General features: G+C 41.6%; 1 protein-coding gene across 12 annotated transcripts in view; it reads right to left on the bottom strand.

The window, feature by feature from the left end:
• Positions 1-15,255, bottom strand: part of DST (dystonin) — a 512,241-nt gene that overhangs the window by 168,693 nt on the left and 328,293 nt on the right. For all 12 annotated transcript variants that reach the window (XR_014061877.1, XM_081519063.1, XM_081519065.1 and 9 more), the window contains 18 exons: positions 15,013-15,167; positions 13,541-14,003; positions 13,328-13,456; positions 13,098-13,175; positions 12,858-13,019; positions 12,676-12,780; positions 10,374-10,469; positions 9,227-9,352; positions 8,494-8,646; positions 8,150-8,304; positions 7,701-7,827; positions 7,048-7,231; positions 5,958-6,115; positions 4,956-5,134; positions 3,417-3,555; positions 2,401-2,594; positions 1,148-1,310; positions 118-201 (listed from right to left, as the gene is read on the bottom strand). Coding sequence is in view for 11 of the 12 variants with exons in the window: in XM_081519063.1 (XP_081375189.1) it covers positions 118-201; positions 1,148-1,310; positions 2,401-2,594; positions 3,417-3,555; positions 4,956-5,134; positions 5,958-6,115; positions 7,048-7,231; positions 7,701-7,827; positions 8,150-8,304; positions 8,494-8,646; positions 9,227-9,352; positions 10,374-10,469; positions 12,676-12,780; positions 12,858-13,019; positions 13,098-13,175; positions 13,328-13,456; positions 13,541-14,003; positions 15,013-15,167 (2,850 nt within the window). In the remaining variant the exon portion in view is untranslated. The remainder of the gene's footprint in view (positions 1-117; positions 202-1,147; positions 1,311-2,400; positions 2,595-3,416; positions 3,556-4,955; positions 5,135-5,957; positions 6,116-7,047; positions 7,232-7,700; positions 7,828-8,149; positions 8,305-8,493; positions 8,647-9,226; positions 9,353-10,373; positions 10,470-12,675; positions 12,781-12,857; positions 13,020-13,097; positions 13,176-13,327; positions 13,457-13,540; positions 14,004-15,012; positions 15,168-15,255) is intronic.

Raw genomic sequence — 15,255 nt, 5'->3', positions numbered from 1 at the left:
GAAGATTCTCTGTTTCCCTTTTCAACACAGACTGAATGACCCGGGAGGGCTTTAAAAGAGCACTGTGGAAGCATCCCCGTGAACATGAAATGTGATGCAAGGAACTTGACTTCTCACCTTCACCGCAGTGGAGTACTGTTCCGCGTGCTTCTGACACTCATCCATTTTGCTCTGTTTCATTTCTATTTCAGAAACCAGCATCTATAAATGCACACAGGTTAGCAGAAAAGCAACAAGGAATTCTAAGCTGTCCAACAACCTGAGATCTCAGGCACTAATAAATATCTACATCACTTAAGACTACAGCTCTCTACCCTACTTTACTTTTCTTTTAAGCATGTGGTGGTTTAGTCGCTAAGTCGTGTCCAACTCTTGCGACCCCATGGACTGTAGCTAGCCAGGCTCCTCTGCCCATGGGATTCTCCAGGGAAGAACACTGAAGTGGGTTGCCATTTCCTCCTCTATCTTTTAAGCATAGCCTTTCTTAATTAATTAATCTGGCTGCACCGCTTGGCTTGTGGGATCTTAGTCCCCACACCAGGAGTTGAACCCATGTCCTCGGCAATGAAAGCAGACTCCTAACCACTGGACTGCCAGGGAATTCCCTCTGCCCCACTGTACCTAATGTCATCTGCCTTACAGGTGAAGTTCAAACATTCAAGTTCAAGCCACTAAGTGACACCCCTTCATGGGACTTCCACAGCAGAAATTACTAAACTCCCTGGGAATTATCCACAAGTAAGCTTGAAACCCTTTGCTCCTTAATCTAATCTTGACCTAAAGAGAGCTCGAAATTACTGGCCCCTCAAGATGGAACAAAAATCTCAAAGTATTTAACTCTGTCAAATGGGGCTGTTTAATTTTCTACAACTATGCATTTTTTAAAATGTTAATCTAACCTCAATGATCATTAGACACTTAAACTGTCCCAACGTGAAACTTTCTTATTCCTTATGGTTTCAAAATTGACCTCCAGTAAATCAAAGAAGTAATGCATGTAGGTCTGAGTGCAAATTTTTAACATTTATGATTTATTCCCTGTCTTCCTTGAAATAGTTGCTGACCTACTGTCTTAACAAGAGAAAGGAAGGTCAAGGTCATGAGTGGCTAAATGCAGACACAACCATGAAGAACTATGTTTGCACACCTTCTGCTGATTCAACTGTGTGGCCAGGGTTTTACTATTTTCAGGCTGATTTTCTTGAATCTTCCTCTGAGTAGTTTCAACCTGCTGGATCCAATCATCCAACGGGTGATACGTGTCTCTATAGTACTTCAGTGACTTGCCAATGCCTTCCAAGTCCCGTAACCTACGAGGACGACAACAGAACAGTCACTACTTTCAAAAGCAACCAATAGGGAGTTGGAACACACAGAAAAGAAGGGAGGGACAAACTAACTGTCCTAAGTGCAACCACAAGGGAGTGTCCAGAATTCAAGGCTGAAGCACCCTAGGCCAACTTCCAAGGGCCCTTGCACTGCTGTGGGTTGAATACAAATTACTTTTCTCCAGGACTTGTGCAGTTTATTAGTACTGATTGTTCAAGAGACTAAAGCTACAAAGCAGGAAAACTGGAAACTTAACCACAGTAATCATCAATCAGCAAGTCTTGAAGACTTGTTGCAATGGCAGTTTCACTTCTGAAATCATGACCTGGTTGTAATGAACGGTTCAACATGAATCAGAGAATACATTTCAGGAGCTGTAATTGAACACTCAGTTTCTATAACTGTAAAACCACTACTTAAACCTAGAGATCACGTATTTTAGAGATTAGCTACGATGTATTTAAAAATAACGTGTTTGTCACACATGGCACTATATTATAAAAGCATTTTAGCTGCATTAATAAAAACATAAAAAATGAATAAGAAGGAACACTATTCCATTTCATCCCCAAAACTATCCCATTTCCTTTCACTTCTTTATTTCAGTCACTGGGCAAATGATCTTGACTTTCTTTTATCTTTGACTAGAATGAACATCAGGCCATTTCAGTTTCTTTTACCCTTCTTGCCGACCATAGATGATGCACCCTGCCCTAGGAAATGCATGATCCATGCTGCTATTACTCAGTCATGGTTATTTGGATGTTACCAGTTTGCAATAACTAGAGAACTGCATTGTTTTTTCCTTCAGAAAATGCAAGTGGATTAATGCCAGACTACATCAATAATCGTAATAATATAAAACCACAAAGTACTTATTTGGAAGTTAAGTATCTTGTTCAAGGCCATCCTATAAAAGAGAAATGTAATTAGACACAGCTCTTGCAATTAACACAAGTAACGGTTCTATGGAATGAATTACATATGGGGGTAAAAAGCCTAATACATTTAGACTTTACCCAGAATATAAAGATTAAATCTGAGCTAAAACGGAATGAAAAGGCTACTAACCTGTTGTCAATCTGAACATGAACATTCTGCCATCTCTCAACCAACTGATCCGCCTTTTCTTTGTGCCAGTCAAAGTCAAGGTCACGCTCTTTGTAGGTTTTAAACATCTCATCACTGATGGTCTTTGCTCTCTGCAGCTCATCCTCCAGGTCATGGAAGACCTCTCTCTTTTCATCCACTTCAGATCTCCATTGCTAAAATGGAACAATTTACAAAGCTATAAAAATGTGTAAGGTGCTCACCAGGTAAACACTTCATTTGCCTAACTTTATAACTCATTTACAAATGACTGACATAAATCAGACAATGGAAAGAATATATTTCATACACAAAATATTACATTAGGCTGAACCTTATAAAATTGTCATATCTGGCTGTATTTGATCTAAAAAAAATAACAATTTTATATATAAAGTTCAGCCTAATAGATTTTGCACATCAATAAAATAAAACATATTCCAAAGACTCGATAAGTCTTTTTCATTGTTTATTTTTTAAACATCTACTGATCCCATTGTCTAAAAATGAACACGTGCATTAAAAATCACTGAAACAACTTTTCACAATCGTTTTACAATATCTTTACTCAGGGCTTTATAAGTGGAAGGACAGAAACATACAATTATCAGTCCTTTTCCTTCTTAGATTAACTAGTCTAGTCACCTCTTTAATTTCTTAAAATAACTGCCTCTTTCTGCAAGGGCATCTAATTACAAACAATTTACTTTTAAGTTTCAACTCCTCTTGCTGCCGACATGAACCGAGTATAAAAATCTACTGTCAAAAAGATAAAAACTTCAAACTCATCTCATTAAAATGAATCAACATACTTATTTACAGTAAGTCATAGCATTACAGAGAAAAGATATGGAATGGATATAAAGGTATTCAAGTTCAGATATTTAATGCTTGATGTCTGAAGCCTGAGCCAAGTGCTAGAGAAATACTTTTTTTTTTTTTTAGAGAAATACTTTTAGAGCACAATCTTAAAAAACAGCCAGCAGTGAGACTCATACCTTTAAAGTACTTATTAGATTCTCAATGTTATTCTTGTCAGCTATAACTGCTTCCTCTTCACACAATTTAGTTTCATAGAGCTTTACAAGGGCTTCTGCAGCCTGAGTGTTTTTTAACACCAGGTTGACCGTTTTCAACCTGAAAAAGATAATTAAACAGCACCCCTTCTGTTAGGTGTTTATTTCCTGCAATATAGTCTTGACGCACCATGAGGCTGTGTGATGCAGTGTGTTCCTCGTGTCAGCACAATGACAGTTTTTATTACAAGATTCACATCCTGCTAAGTCAGAAAGAGAAAGACAAATGCCGCATGGTGTCACCTATATGTGAAATCTAAAATATGACACCAACGAACTTATCTGTGAAACAGAAACTGACTCAGAGACACAGAGAACAGACCTGTGGTGGCGGGGTAGGGGACCGGGAGAAGGGTGGAGTGGGGGTCTGGGGTCAGCGGATGCATCCATCACTACAGGATGGATGGACGACAAGGTCCTATTGCACAGCACAGGGAACTGTATTCAACACCCTGTAATAAACCGTAATGGGAAGGGATATAGAAAATATATATAACAATCACTTTGCTGTATAGCAGAAATTAACACAACCTTGTAAATCAACTATATTTCAATAAAAATTTTTTAAAAAGATTAACATCCCACTATCTCTCTAATAGAATCCACACCGTGTCCCCAACTAGTCTTTAGCAGAAGATTCCAAAAGAAGAGGGGCTTCTTTCAAACCTAGTTTAGACCAAGACTGGGAGGCAAGTTCAACAGACTGTAACAGCTGAGCTACCAAAGCTACAGGGAACATGTGGGAAGATCATTAATGTTTTCATCTCTAAAGCTCATTCCCTTTCAGCATAGAGAAGCATCATAAACGCACAGAAATATTTAGTATATTTGTTACTAAGAAAAAAAAAAAAATTAGGGATTTCGCTGGTGGTACAGTGGGTAAGAACCCACTTGCCCATGCAGGGGGTACAGGCTTGATCCCTGGTCCAGGAAGATGTGCAGCCACCAAGCCCCTGAGCCACGACCAGCGATGCCCACACACCTAGAGCCTGCGCTCCCCAACAAGAGAAGCCACTGCAGCGAGAGACCCACGCGCACAACAAAAAGCCGCCTCCACTGGCTGAACCAGGGAAAGGCCACGTGCAGAGAGCAAATCCATGCGTGCACGCTGAGTCGCTTCAGTCGTGGCTGACTCTTGACGACCATACGGACCATAGCCCGTCAGGCTCCTCTGCCCATGGGATTCTCCAGGCAAGAACAGTGGAAGGGGTTGCCATGCCCTCCCCCAGGGGATCTTCCCGACCCGGGGAACGAACCCACATCTCTTATGTCTCCTGCACTGACAGGTGGGTTCTTTAACTAGCACCAACTGGCACAGCTAAAAATAAAAATAAATGAAGAAAAGAAAATAATTTTTTATATTCTTAAACATTAACATTTTTAGCTAAACAGCTTCTGTATATAAATGGCAGCTGTATGAGGTCAGTTTAGATGATTTCTATCCAGGCAGTGGTTCCATACTTCTCTATGTAGGTGGACGACATGGAATAGACGTGGTTCATGCTTTGGACGACCACACTGAGCTCAGACCGCAAGGCGGGTGTGGAGGAAGAGGCAGCTGCTTGACTGAAAAAGTCTTCACATTTACTTGTGATCGTGGCCAAATCCTCTTTAAGTCGCTCCAGTTCTTTCTTTAGTTTCTACACGACAAAGAACAAACATAAGGATTAGACAGGGCCTCTTTCTTCAAACACTTTAAAAACACACATTTCCCATTATTACTCTTGAGGTAAATATATGTTCTTTTTTTAAACTGCAGCATAGTTGATTTACAATGTCATGTTCATTTATGCTGTACATCAAAGCGATTCAGTTACACACATATATACATTCTTTTTTCATATTCTTTTCCATTATGGTTTATCACAGGACATTGAATACAGTTCCCTGTGCTGTAGAGCAGGACCCTGTTCATCCATTGTATACATCCTAGTTTGCATTCGCTAATCCAGAACTCCCACTCCACCCCTCCCCCGGGCAACCACAAGTCCATTCTCTGTCTGTGAGTCTGTGTGTGTTTAGTAGACAAGTTCATTTGCGTCCTATTTTGGATTCCACACATAAGCAATCTCATATGGTGTCTGTCTTCCTCTTTCTGACTTACTTCACCTAGTATGATCATCTCTAGCTGCAAAACACTTATGGATTCTTAGTTTTTCTTTACGAAAGGAACAAAGCCGTGGCAGTCCACTTTGACCATCAGTCATCCCCTCACCGCACAGCCCTCGGGCCCAAACACCTGTGCATCACCACGTGCCGGACGGAGAGGCCCTGCAGCCTCCGTGCTCACCCAGCGAGAGGCAGAGCTGAACCACGGGACCCTCGTCTGCCGTCCACCGTGAGCACACAGTCAGAGCTCACGATGTGGCCCCGGCAGAGACTGCATGAGCGGTCACAGGGTCAGCGGTGAAGGTCACCGAGACACCATCTGTGCTGACCTCGCCCACGTGCTGGCAGCCTCACCTCCTGCTCCGAGATTCGGAACACGCTTTCATGCAGGTCGTCTCTCTCCAGCGGGGTGCGGATCTGTCTGATGAGACGGTCCTCACAGCTCTCCAGCCGAAGCCTGAGGTTTCGAACTTCAGAGATGTAGAGATTGTAAGCCGATTCCTCTTGCTCCTCTGTGAGAGTAAACACAATGTTTAGAAAATGCCTCATTTTCTCTCGTTTGGATGTTCTTGTTCATGATTTAATAAGGCAATTTTATCATTATTGAGACATAGCTAGTCAGACTAATGTTACCAGTTATCACCACAAACCCACACCAAGGATATAAACCTTGAAATTGTGGACATTACAATTTACAAAGAGTTAATACAATTTCCCTAATGCCACTTAAAGTACCAACATCTGACTTAAGCTGTCTGAGCAAAGTAACATACTGGTTTGCTTTGTGTTCACAAAAATGTGAATTATATTAGTAGCAGATTAGTTATAAGAATTAAATTAAAATCCTTTAAAATGAAAGACAAAGAGTGTTAATGTTTAAAAAAATTAGAGTATTACTACTAAGGTTTTTTGTGGTCTCTAAGTTTTACAGATGTCAAGAATTTGGAATAAAATTTACATTTAACAAACATTAACAAGACAAAATCTTTTCCTTCAACTCCTATATAAAATCCAGGTTTGGTTATAGGAAACCTATGCCCTTTGCTTTCAATTTTGCTGTGAATCTAAAACGTCTCTTAAAAAAAAAATTCTTTAAAAAATCCAAGTTTGACATATGAAAAAGTAGTTGAAACTTGTCTGAAACTAAAATATCATCATTCTGAACATTATATTGCAAACTAGTGAAAATGTTTAAAAGTAGATGCATTGAGAATTCACTGTCATACAACTCGCTTGCAGCTTCTTCCTACTTAATCATTTGGAAAAAAATGAATTCCTTCTTGAATCTTCCTACCTCAAACACCCATTCAGTGCTTCAGTAACTGTTTGTACCTATGACAGGTCAAGTGACGTAATACGCCTAAGTCTGAAAGTCCCAGTGATAACAGAAACCAGCCCGGACGAGCCACCCATGGGGAAGAAGGCAGGGATTTCCACGCTTTACCTCTTTCTGCAGATTTAAGAAGTTCTTGATAATACTGTTTGCACACATTAACCTCTTTTTCCAGTTGTGTTATATCTGAGCCTGAAAATATTTGGGATTCCTGGCTATCTTCAAGAAAATCTTCAAAACGTGATTGCAGATTACTCAGAACTTGCTGATGTTCACCAGGCAACATGGTCTTTATCTAAAGAAGACCAACGATCCATTATAGTATTAAGGGTGAAATTTCAATAGGACTGATCTCAAGTGGTTCTCACGGGACATGAGTTTATATTAAATAGTCATAAATAGAAAACCATTGGAAATTAATTTTTTCTTCATTCACAATTTTAGGTTTTAAAAGACAAGGGAAAGCAAGACTACAAAACTTCATAAATGAATCAAACTACACCCATGTCTATTTGCCCGAACACTAGATACTATGTCTCCCAATGAAAATGGAAGCCCTGAATGAAGTATGGGATTTCCAGATCCCCCACTTCTTAGAAAGTGCCTCATATAAAACAGGCATATAACAGATATTCACTGAATAATGACTTTTATCATGGATCTGCTGGACCTCATCCTACTGAAGGGAAAATACAAAGGCCACTCCTCATGACAAAGGCCTGCATCTTGGGACAGGCTGGGTAGATGCGCAGATCTGTACTTACTGAAGCCACGTTGCTCGCTCGGATTCTGTCGATTTCATTGATGAGATAGTGCCAGGAGACCACACTCTTCATGTTTATGTGAGACTCGTGCCAAAGGGTCAGGACATTCTGATACTGCTGCTCAATTCTGAAACACATAGAAGAAAACTCAGATTCAGCCCTTCCACTCCCCACGAGCACGTGACATTTCTTTCTGTGTTTGTGACATATCCCAGGTTTACTGGCTCTAGGTCCTTCTGATCCGATGGTGTTATTGTTCAGTCACTAAGTCTTAGCTGACTCTTTGCAACCTCATGGACTGCAGCATGCCAGGCTTCCCTGTCCTTCACTATCTCTGGGAGTTTGCTCAAACTCATATTCTATTAGCCTTGTCAAAGCATTGATTGTTTCTTTAACCTTCAGAGACCCCGCAAGGCAGCCCTACATCTGGAGCTAAGGCATTCACAAACCTGTTTGCGAAGTCGACCGCCTCTTTGTTTGGAGGAGGGATGGTGAAGCACACAGATGGGACCATGGCCTCGTTCCCAGTGGGGCTGATGACCTTCCATTTAGCACGATGGGAGTTGTTCGCCAAAACACATTCATCATCTTTGAAAATGGTTATCTGGTTTGAAAAGAAGACCAGGACACCCAGATGCGGTCACTGTGGTATTCGTCTCTTTCCACACCCAATCTTGGCAATTTTCTTGTGTTTTTTAAGGTGGAAAACTTTACCACTAGTGAGCAATATGACCTTGTTTTTTAAATATATGAATAATGCCAGAAACAGGTCTGTTTCTAGGAGTTAAAGTACCTCAATTTGTCTGTAGTCACAGATGGCTCTGATCGGAAGGGAAGTTTTGAGTGGACAGTCAGGGTTTCTGGGCTTCAGCTGAACGATTGTTTTTGCTCTCCCCATGAGGCTCGCCACTGTACTTTTATACTGCAGAAGCTCTTCTTTCTCTTCCTAGGGGATAAATCAGAAGGGTTTTAGAAGCAAACAGCTCGTCCTCTGTGTGCTCAGGGCTGTGCGCAAATGCAGCTTCCCCAGAAGCGTCTTCCCGCACTGCCCCGTCTGAACCGTCAGCCCTCTCCACCCGCTCTCCCGTGCTATCCGGCTGTTTTCTTCCCTCCTTCACGTTTACTACTGTCTAACAGACATAGATTACTGTTCTACTAACTTATCATGTCCATTGCATCCCACCCCTGGCAGGGTTCTTGTCTGCTGTGTTCAGCTCCAGCACTAAAAATAGTGTCCAGAATATAGAAATGCGGACACGTCTGTATGGAATAAATGACTAAACACACATACTCACACACAAACACTGTGAGAGCATTGTAAAATACTAAGGCGTCACATCAAACAATCCTCCTACTGTTACCAAAAAGAAAAAATGCTAAAGCTGAACGCTTAAATGCTTGAGTGAGGCGGAAACATCAAAAGTACCAATAAAATAGGAAGCTCCACACACAGAAAACACAATAAGGCACGAATCTAGCCCCCACTATGCATCACTGATGGAACCTGGGGGTCTTCCTATTCATACCATGGACTCCTGAACGAGGTCCTCCAGTTTGTGGATGCTGCTGGACCTGTCACAGCTGTACTTCCGCTGAATGGCATCTTTTAGATTCCTCAAGTAATCTGTGGCTTCCTTGGCATCATTGAAAAACTAGGAAAAGATGAAAACTGGCAGTTAGAGTGTATGAAATGTCAGCAAAGCCCACAGTTGTCAGGTTTGAGTGCCAGAGCCCTGTGTATACCCCTCCTACATGGGAGCAGGAGACCACAAGACTTCCTCTCCAGAACTCCGGAACCTGGATGATGATGAGTGAGTGCTATGTGTCCAGTGAACAAACCTGCGGTTGCCAAGGGGGAGGAGAGGCGGGAGAAGGAAGGACTAGGAGTCTGGGGTTAGCGGATGCAAACTATCATATACAGGATGGATAAACACCAAGGTCCTACTGTTATAGCACAGGGAACTGTATTCAACATCCTGTGATAAACCATAATGGAAAAGAATATAAAAAATAATACATCTATATAACCAAGTTTATGTCTATATTGTGGTCTTGGCCCTGTACTACTTTGATTGAACATCTATTTCACTTTGGAACATCTATAAACACTTAAACAGTTGTTAAATGAAAGTGAAAGTCACTCAGTCCTGTCTGACTCTTTGCTGCCCAACCCTGCGACCCCATGTTCTGTAGCCTGCCAGGCTCTTCTGTCCATGGAATTCTCCAGGCCAGAATACTGGAGTGGGTAGCCTATCCCTTTTTCAGTGGATCTTCCTGACCCAGGAATCGAACCAGAGTCTCCTGCATTGCAGGCGGATTCTTTACCAGCTGAGCTACCAGGGAAACCCAAACAGTTGTTAAGTGGGGGTGAAGATTCCAAGAACATTTTAAAACTTCTGAAGAATAGAAAAAAAGCTCCCCCTAGTAAAATTGTTCCTCAAAAAGAGAAGCATGGACAATGTTAAGATTTTCTGACATTTTAAGTGGTTTTTAAAGTATTCCTTCTTCACTAAAATGCGTCCATTTATCCTAAAGGACATATCACCCTTCTATCCTACAATGAAGATGTTTTGGTTTCTTTTCCTGCATCCCAACATTACACCATGGAAATGTTTCCTGTAACTCAGCCGAAATTGCAGTACCACCCGCCGACACGGTGACCCTGCTCCGTACCTCGAAATAAGCACTGTTCTCCTTCACGTGCTGCTCCACACACTGGCACAGCTGCAGGATCCAGCTCCACTGCGTCTGCATCGCCGCGCGGTAGGCCTGCCAGAGAAAGCACAGTCACTGGGGCTGTCTGCACAGCGAGACACACCCAGGCTTCTCAGGGTCAAAAGACGACGGTCTACACGGGTGATGAGATGCCTTTAACAGAGACTTGAGAAGCAGGGGCGTGAAACGTCCCGCTAAGCTGAGCACCCCCCTTGCACAAAGCCAGTCCTAAAAGTTCAAACATACATTTTTCAATCAGTCCAATTTCTTTCAAATTTTCAGTTTCTTGACATGTTTTTCTTGTCACATATATGAAAAATGCTAACTCTGGGGCTGTTTTTCCAGGCAGACTTGTTTAACACTTGTGATGGATGCAAGCTATCCAACACTTTCCTGTGTGGACTCCTCAGATACACCCTCTTCACTCCATTTTCCTCTGTCCTTCTGTTTTCTGAATGTTTGTATTACTGGATAATAAAATACCCCTTCTGACACCAAAGTACATGGTGTGTAGTTTTTTCTTGGTCTTTGCTTCCAAAACTAGTCTTGAAGCTCTTGGCAGGAGTGGGGCTGATCTATCTGTTTTGTCAGGACTGTTTGGGAAGGGTGGAAAAGCTTATGCAATCCCTTATCAGTGTAATTATGGGATCATATCAGAGATAATACTAGGAAGTTTCATTTCAAATGTTTTTTACTTGAATCTTTATTCAGTACAAGGTGCCTCTTCCATGAGAGCAAAAATACTGTAGGAAAGACCCCTCCTTCCAGGGAAGCGGGGAACATCCTTCCCTATTTAAGGTGCAGTTCCCCTGGCTTCCAGCAGAGGGCGGCCTCGCTGCTCTAATGACTCTTACGTAAGCCGGTCCCTCCTGGAGAAACAGGCCGCTGAGCTCCCTCCAGGCAGCTTTCCGGAAGGAACCTACAAGGCACCCTTCGAAATCTGGCAACACTTCCTGATCACGTTACGTGCTCCCTCCAATTAAGCTACTTAGAGTAAATTGGCTATAAAATACACATCGTACATTGTTAGATTATTAGCTTCTTTTACTCATAAAATACACAATAGTGTTGATAATTAACTACTATCCATCACCTACAACACACTAGATGGGCCTAAAGAACCATAAGGATGACTAAGGCTTAACTTTATTCTTCCACAGCCTCTTAGTTAATTAGACTAACAGCTCTACCTAAGGTAATCAGGTTCACATCCACTTCATCCATTCCCATCAAAAGTCTCAGCCTACGATTGCACTTCCCAGCACCTTTCCCCTCTCTGCTCTAAGGAATACCCCACTGTCAGTTGACCGTAGTATCAAAGTATATCCAGGCCCGTCAGTCGTGATTCTCAGCTCCTTTACCTAGTACCCCGCCCCGCCCCTGCTCTTCCTTAACATTTCTATGTGGCATTTGCTGGGGATGAAAACCACATTCTTATATGAAAGAAGGGCAACTGTAATATTCCCCAGACCTCCAGATGAGGTCTAGAATTTCATGAATCTTTCGTGTCATGACAACATATTTTAGTGAGCAAAGACTCTCAGATCCCTTTCCATAACCGCACATCCCATTGTAAGCACAGTTTCATTTTTCTTCCTCTGGAAATATACAACTATCCACATTTCATACTTCTCCCCCTCTTACATAACCTCCAGCAATTTAGAAAGTCACTAACTCTAGCAGACATCAGGCCTAAAAATTAAACACCCCCCACCCCGCCTGCACGTGGCGGGCAGCCTGATAAACTCCAGGCCAGCCCTCCCCTTCTGGATCTGAAATGTGTGTTACACCCTGAGGACATACCTCAGAGCCAGATCATGGACACAAGTTAAATAATAGTAACTAGGACTTCCTGAGAACCTGTGTATCAAGAACTGAACTAAGTAGTCAAAGTACACTTTTCTCCTCCTCACACTTTATAGTTAAGAGCAACTTCCCCCATTTTAGGTAAGTGAATGGGACCCAGCAAGGTTACATCCTGGTGCAACATCACATGGTCAGGAAGAAACCAGCTTCACAGCCTGACGAGTCAAGGTCCTTCAGAGCTACTGTCACACATTCCTTTGGCCACACGGGTTTACACAAATGGGTGATATACTTTCAAGCAGAACTGAAGGCATCAGTATGATTTGTCAGAAGTGTTATTTCTGAGCCAGGCTGTAGTAAAAGTTGGACAGTTTGCATTTTTCTATTTATCCACAAACTATGAAAGAATCTGAACGATAATATTCCCATGTCCATACTACACGTCCTGACTCACCTCAATGGTTAACCGGGCTGGGTGATCCTCCAGGAGCAGCTGCTCCGCCATCTCCTGAACGGCCTTAACAGTTTCCTCCTTTCGATCAAGTTCTCTCATCAGTTCCTAATGGAAACAGACATATTAGACAGTGACAGACCCGGGCTGCGCCTGCCACGCTCGGCCGCGGAAGCTGCACTCACCGCGTGGTACTCTCTTTTCCGGGCCACGTTGGTGTTCCTCTCACTCCAGTCATAAGCAACCTCCTCCTCTTCTTTTTCATTCAACCAAATAAGTTCGTTCGTTGCACGAGTTACAAAATTGTGGAGTGTATCAAGGTGCCGCTCCTGATTCCTGGATGTATTCTTTATAAGGAGAATCACGGTAAGAATCATGTCTTTGCCATATACAGATAAAGGGAAGGGAAAGTTAAAAAAACTTACCAAGAGTTTTGCATACTGATTCTCTAATCTGTGTAACTTTTCTGCATAAGTTAGTTTAAGAGGTGCTGTCATCTGGATCTATAACATGGGATAAAAAGACAGCAGGTTAGGAATCTTAAGAAATTCTGATTCACTGGCAATGTATCTTTTATCCTGTGACAACAGGGTCTTAACAGAAAGAGCAAAGCAGAAGCGGGGATGAAATACATACAGACTTTAAATTCACATACCTCACTGATCTTAGCTTCTTTAAGGCTAGATTCAAATTCTTCAATAGCTCGGTGGACATTTTTATGATTTTCTAAATGGCTTTCAACACTTGGCAAATCTGATCCCCATTCAGTGCGGTCCAGCTGCACCTTTAAATAGGATGATATGAGGTTTAAAAAAAAATAACTGGTAGCAATAAGGCCTGAAACTCAGGTAAAAGTAAATATTTTTACCTGCATCTCATCCACCCAATTCAAAAGATCCTGAACAAATTTCATGTTGATTTCCTCTTCTGTTAAATTCTGGTCCAGCAGAGACGACTTGAGAAGGGGCTTTCGGATCTGCATCAGCTTCAGAGTCTGCAGGGAGCTTGTCTCCCCTCCTGAGCTGAAACTTGGAACTAACCCTGATGGGAAGCCAGGCGTGTAGGCCGGAGTGACAGACGGGGTCAGGCGGGAAGTCAGCCCTGACGACAGGCCCGAGGTCACGCTAGACGGGGTCAGGGAAGGTGTGAGACCCTGCGTCAGCCCTAAGGTTACGCTGGGGGTTAAGGTCTGTGCAAATCCTGAGTTTAAACTCTGAGAGATTCCTGATATCAGGAGCTTCGTCTGCTCTGTCGTCAGCACACGGCCTTTGCTGTACACTGAGGAACATTCGTTCCGCAAGGCCATGATGTCATCGCGCAGTTTTGCAACTCTGAAAAGAAAATCAAAATGCATAAGCTATAGTGTAAGAGGTATTTTTCACAAAGGCTGACCCCTAAAACTAGGGACCCTAGTTACCAAAAATGTGTCAATATTGGCTCATCAGCCATAACAAAGGCATCACACTAGTGCAAGATGTTAGTAACAGGGGAAAAGGCTTTGAAGGGGTGTTATGGGAACTCTAGACTGTCCACGCAATTTTTTATAAACCTAAGTTGCTCAAATAAATAGTCTATTTTAAAATGTCATTATAATGACACTGATAAAAATTTACATCACAATTTTTCACTCAGTGTTGTACTATAAGTGTTCTATATTATCATATGATCTTTATAACTGTAATTTATAATGAATGCAATTAAAACGCTATCACAGTATATGCTCATTCTCCTATTATTTGACACACAGGGTTCCAAATTTTTGACGAGGACACTTTTTTCCCTATGTTTATTTAGGTATTTTCTATATTTAGAATAACTATAGATTTATAAAAGCAGAATTACTCATCTGAAGCATCATTCATAGTTTTTGCCTTATATATATATATAGCATATATTTAGATATTTACATAATATATACAACCAGAAATGTTCCATTCCTATCCCCAAATCCACTTCTCAGAGACACAAATTTTTATATACATATTTTCCCAATATTTTGTTATGAGCATTTTCATACGATAAGCACGAAACTGACAAGTTGACTTAAAAGATAATTTTCTCATTATTGTCCCTTTTTCAAATATCACACATGAATATTTCAACTATTAGGTTAGTTACTACAGTGTTAAATACTATATGTATCATAAAGTTTTTTTCTATTATTTATCTTTGAAGAACAAAACCTACTAAACACACCAAGTATGACACAATTAATGTGACACACATTTTCAACAACAAAGGGCTTAAGAACTATTGCATAAAGTCACCACACTCCACATTCTGAACGCAAGTGCCATGAGATGGTCACGGAGGATTAGGCTGACTCAGGAGCGCCCTTACCTCTGCACCAACTGTTCTGCCTGGTAGTACTTCCCGTCAATAAGAATCTGTACATCAATCACATGCTGGCGTAAAAGGTTCTCACATTCAAGGATATATCCAGCAATTTCTGCTTCATTCTGAAACTGCAGCCCGGACTCCAATCTTTTAGAATCCTGTATTTTAAGACAATTCAATATTAATTCTACATCAATTAATTAACTAAACAAGTTTCAAAACTAGCCTCAGGGACTTCCCTGGTGG

This window comes from Giraffa tippelskirchi, chromosome 8 (assembly GCF_054371585.1).
Source record: "Giraffa tippelskirchi isolate mGirTip1 chromosome 8, T2T-mGirTip1v1.2.pri, whole genome shotgun sequence".
Taxonomy (NCBI): Eukaryota; Metazoa; Chordata; class Mammalia; order Artiodactyla; family Giraffidae; genus Giraffa; species Giraffa tippelskirchi.
The sequence above is the reverse complement of the archived record's forward strand: the minus strand, read 5'-3'. Positions and strand labels throughout refer to the sequence as shown.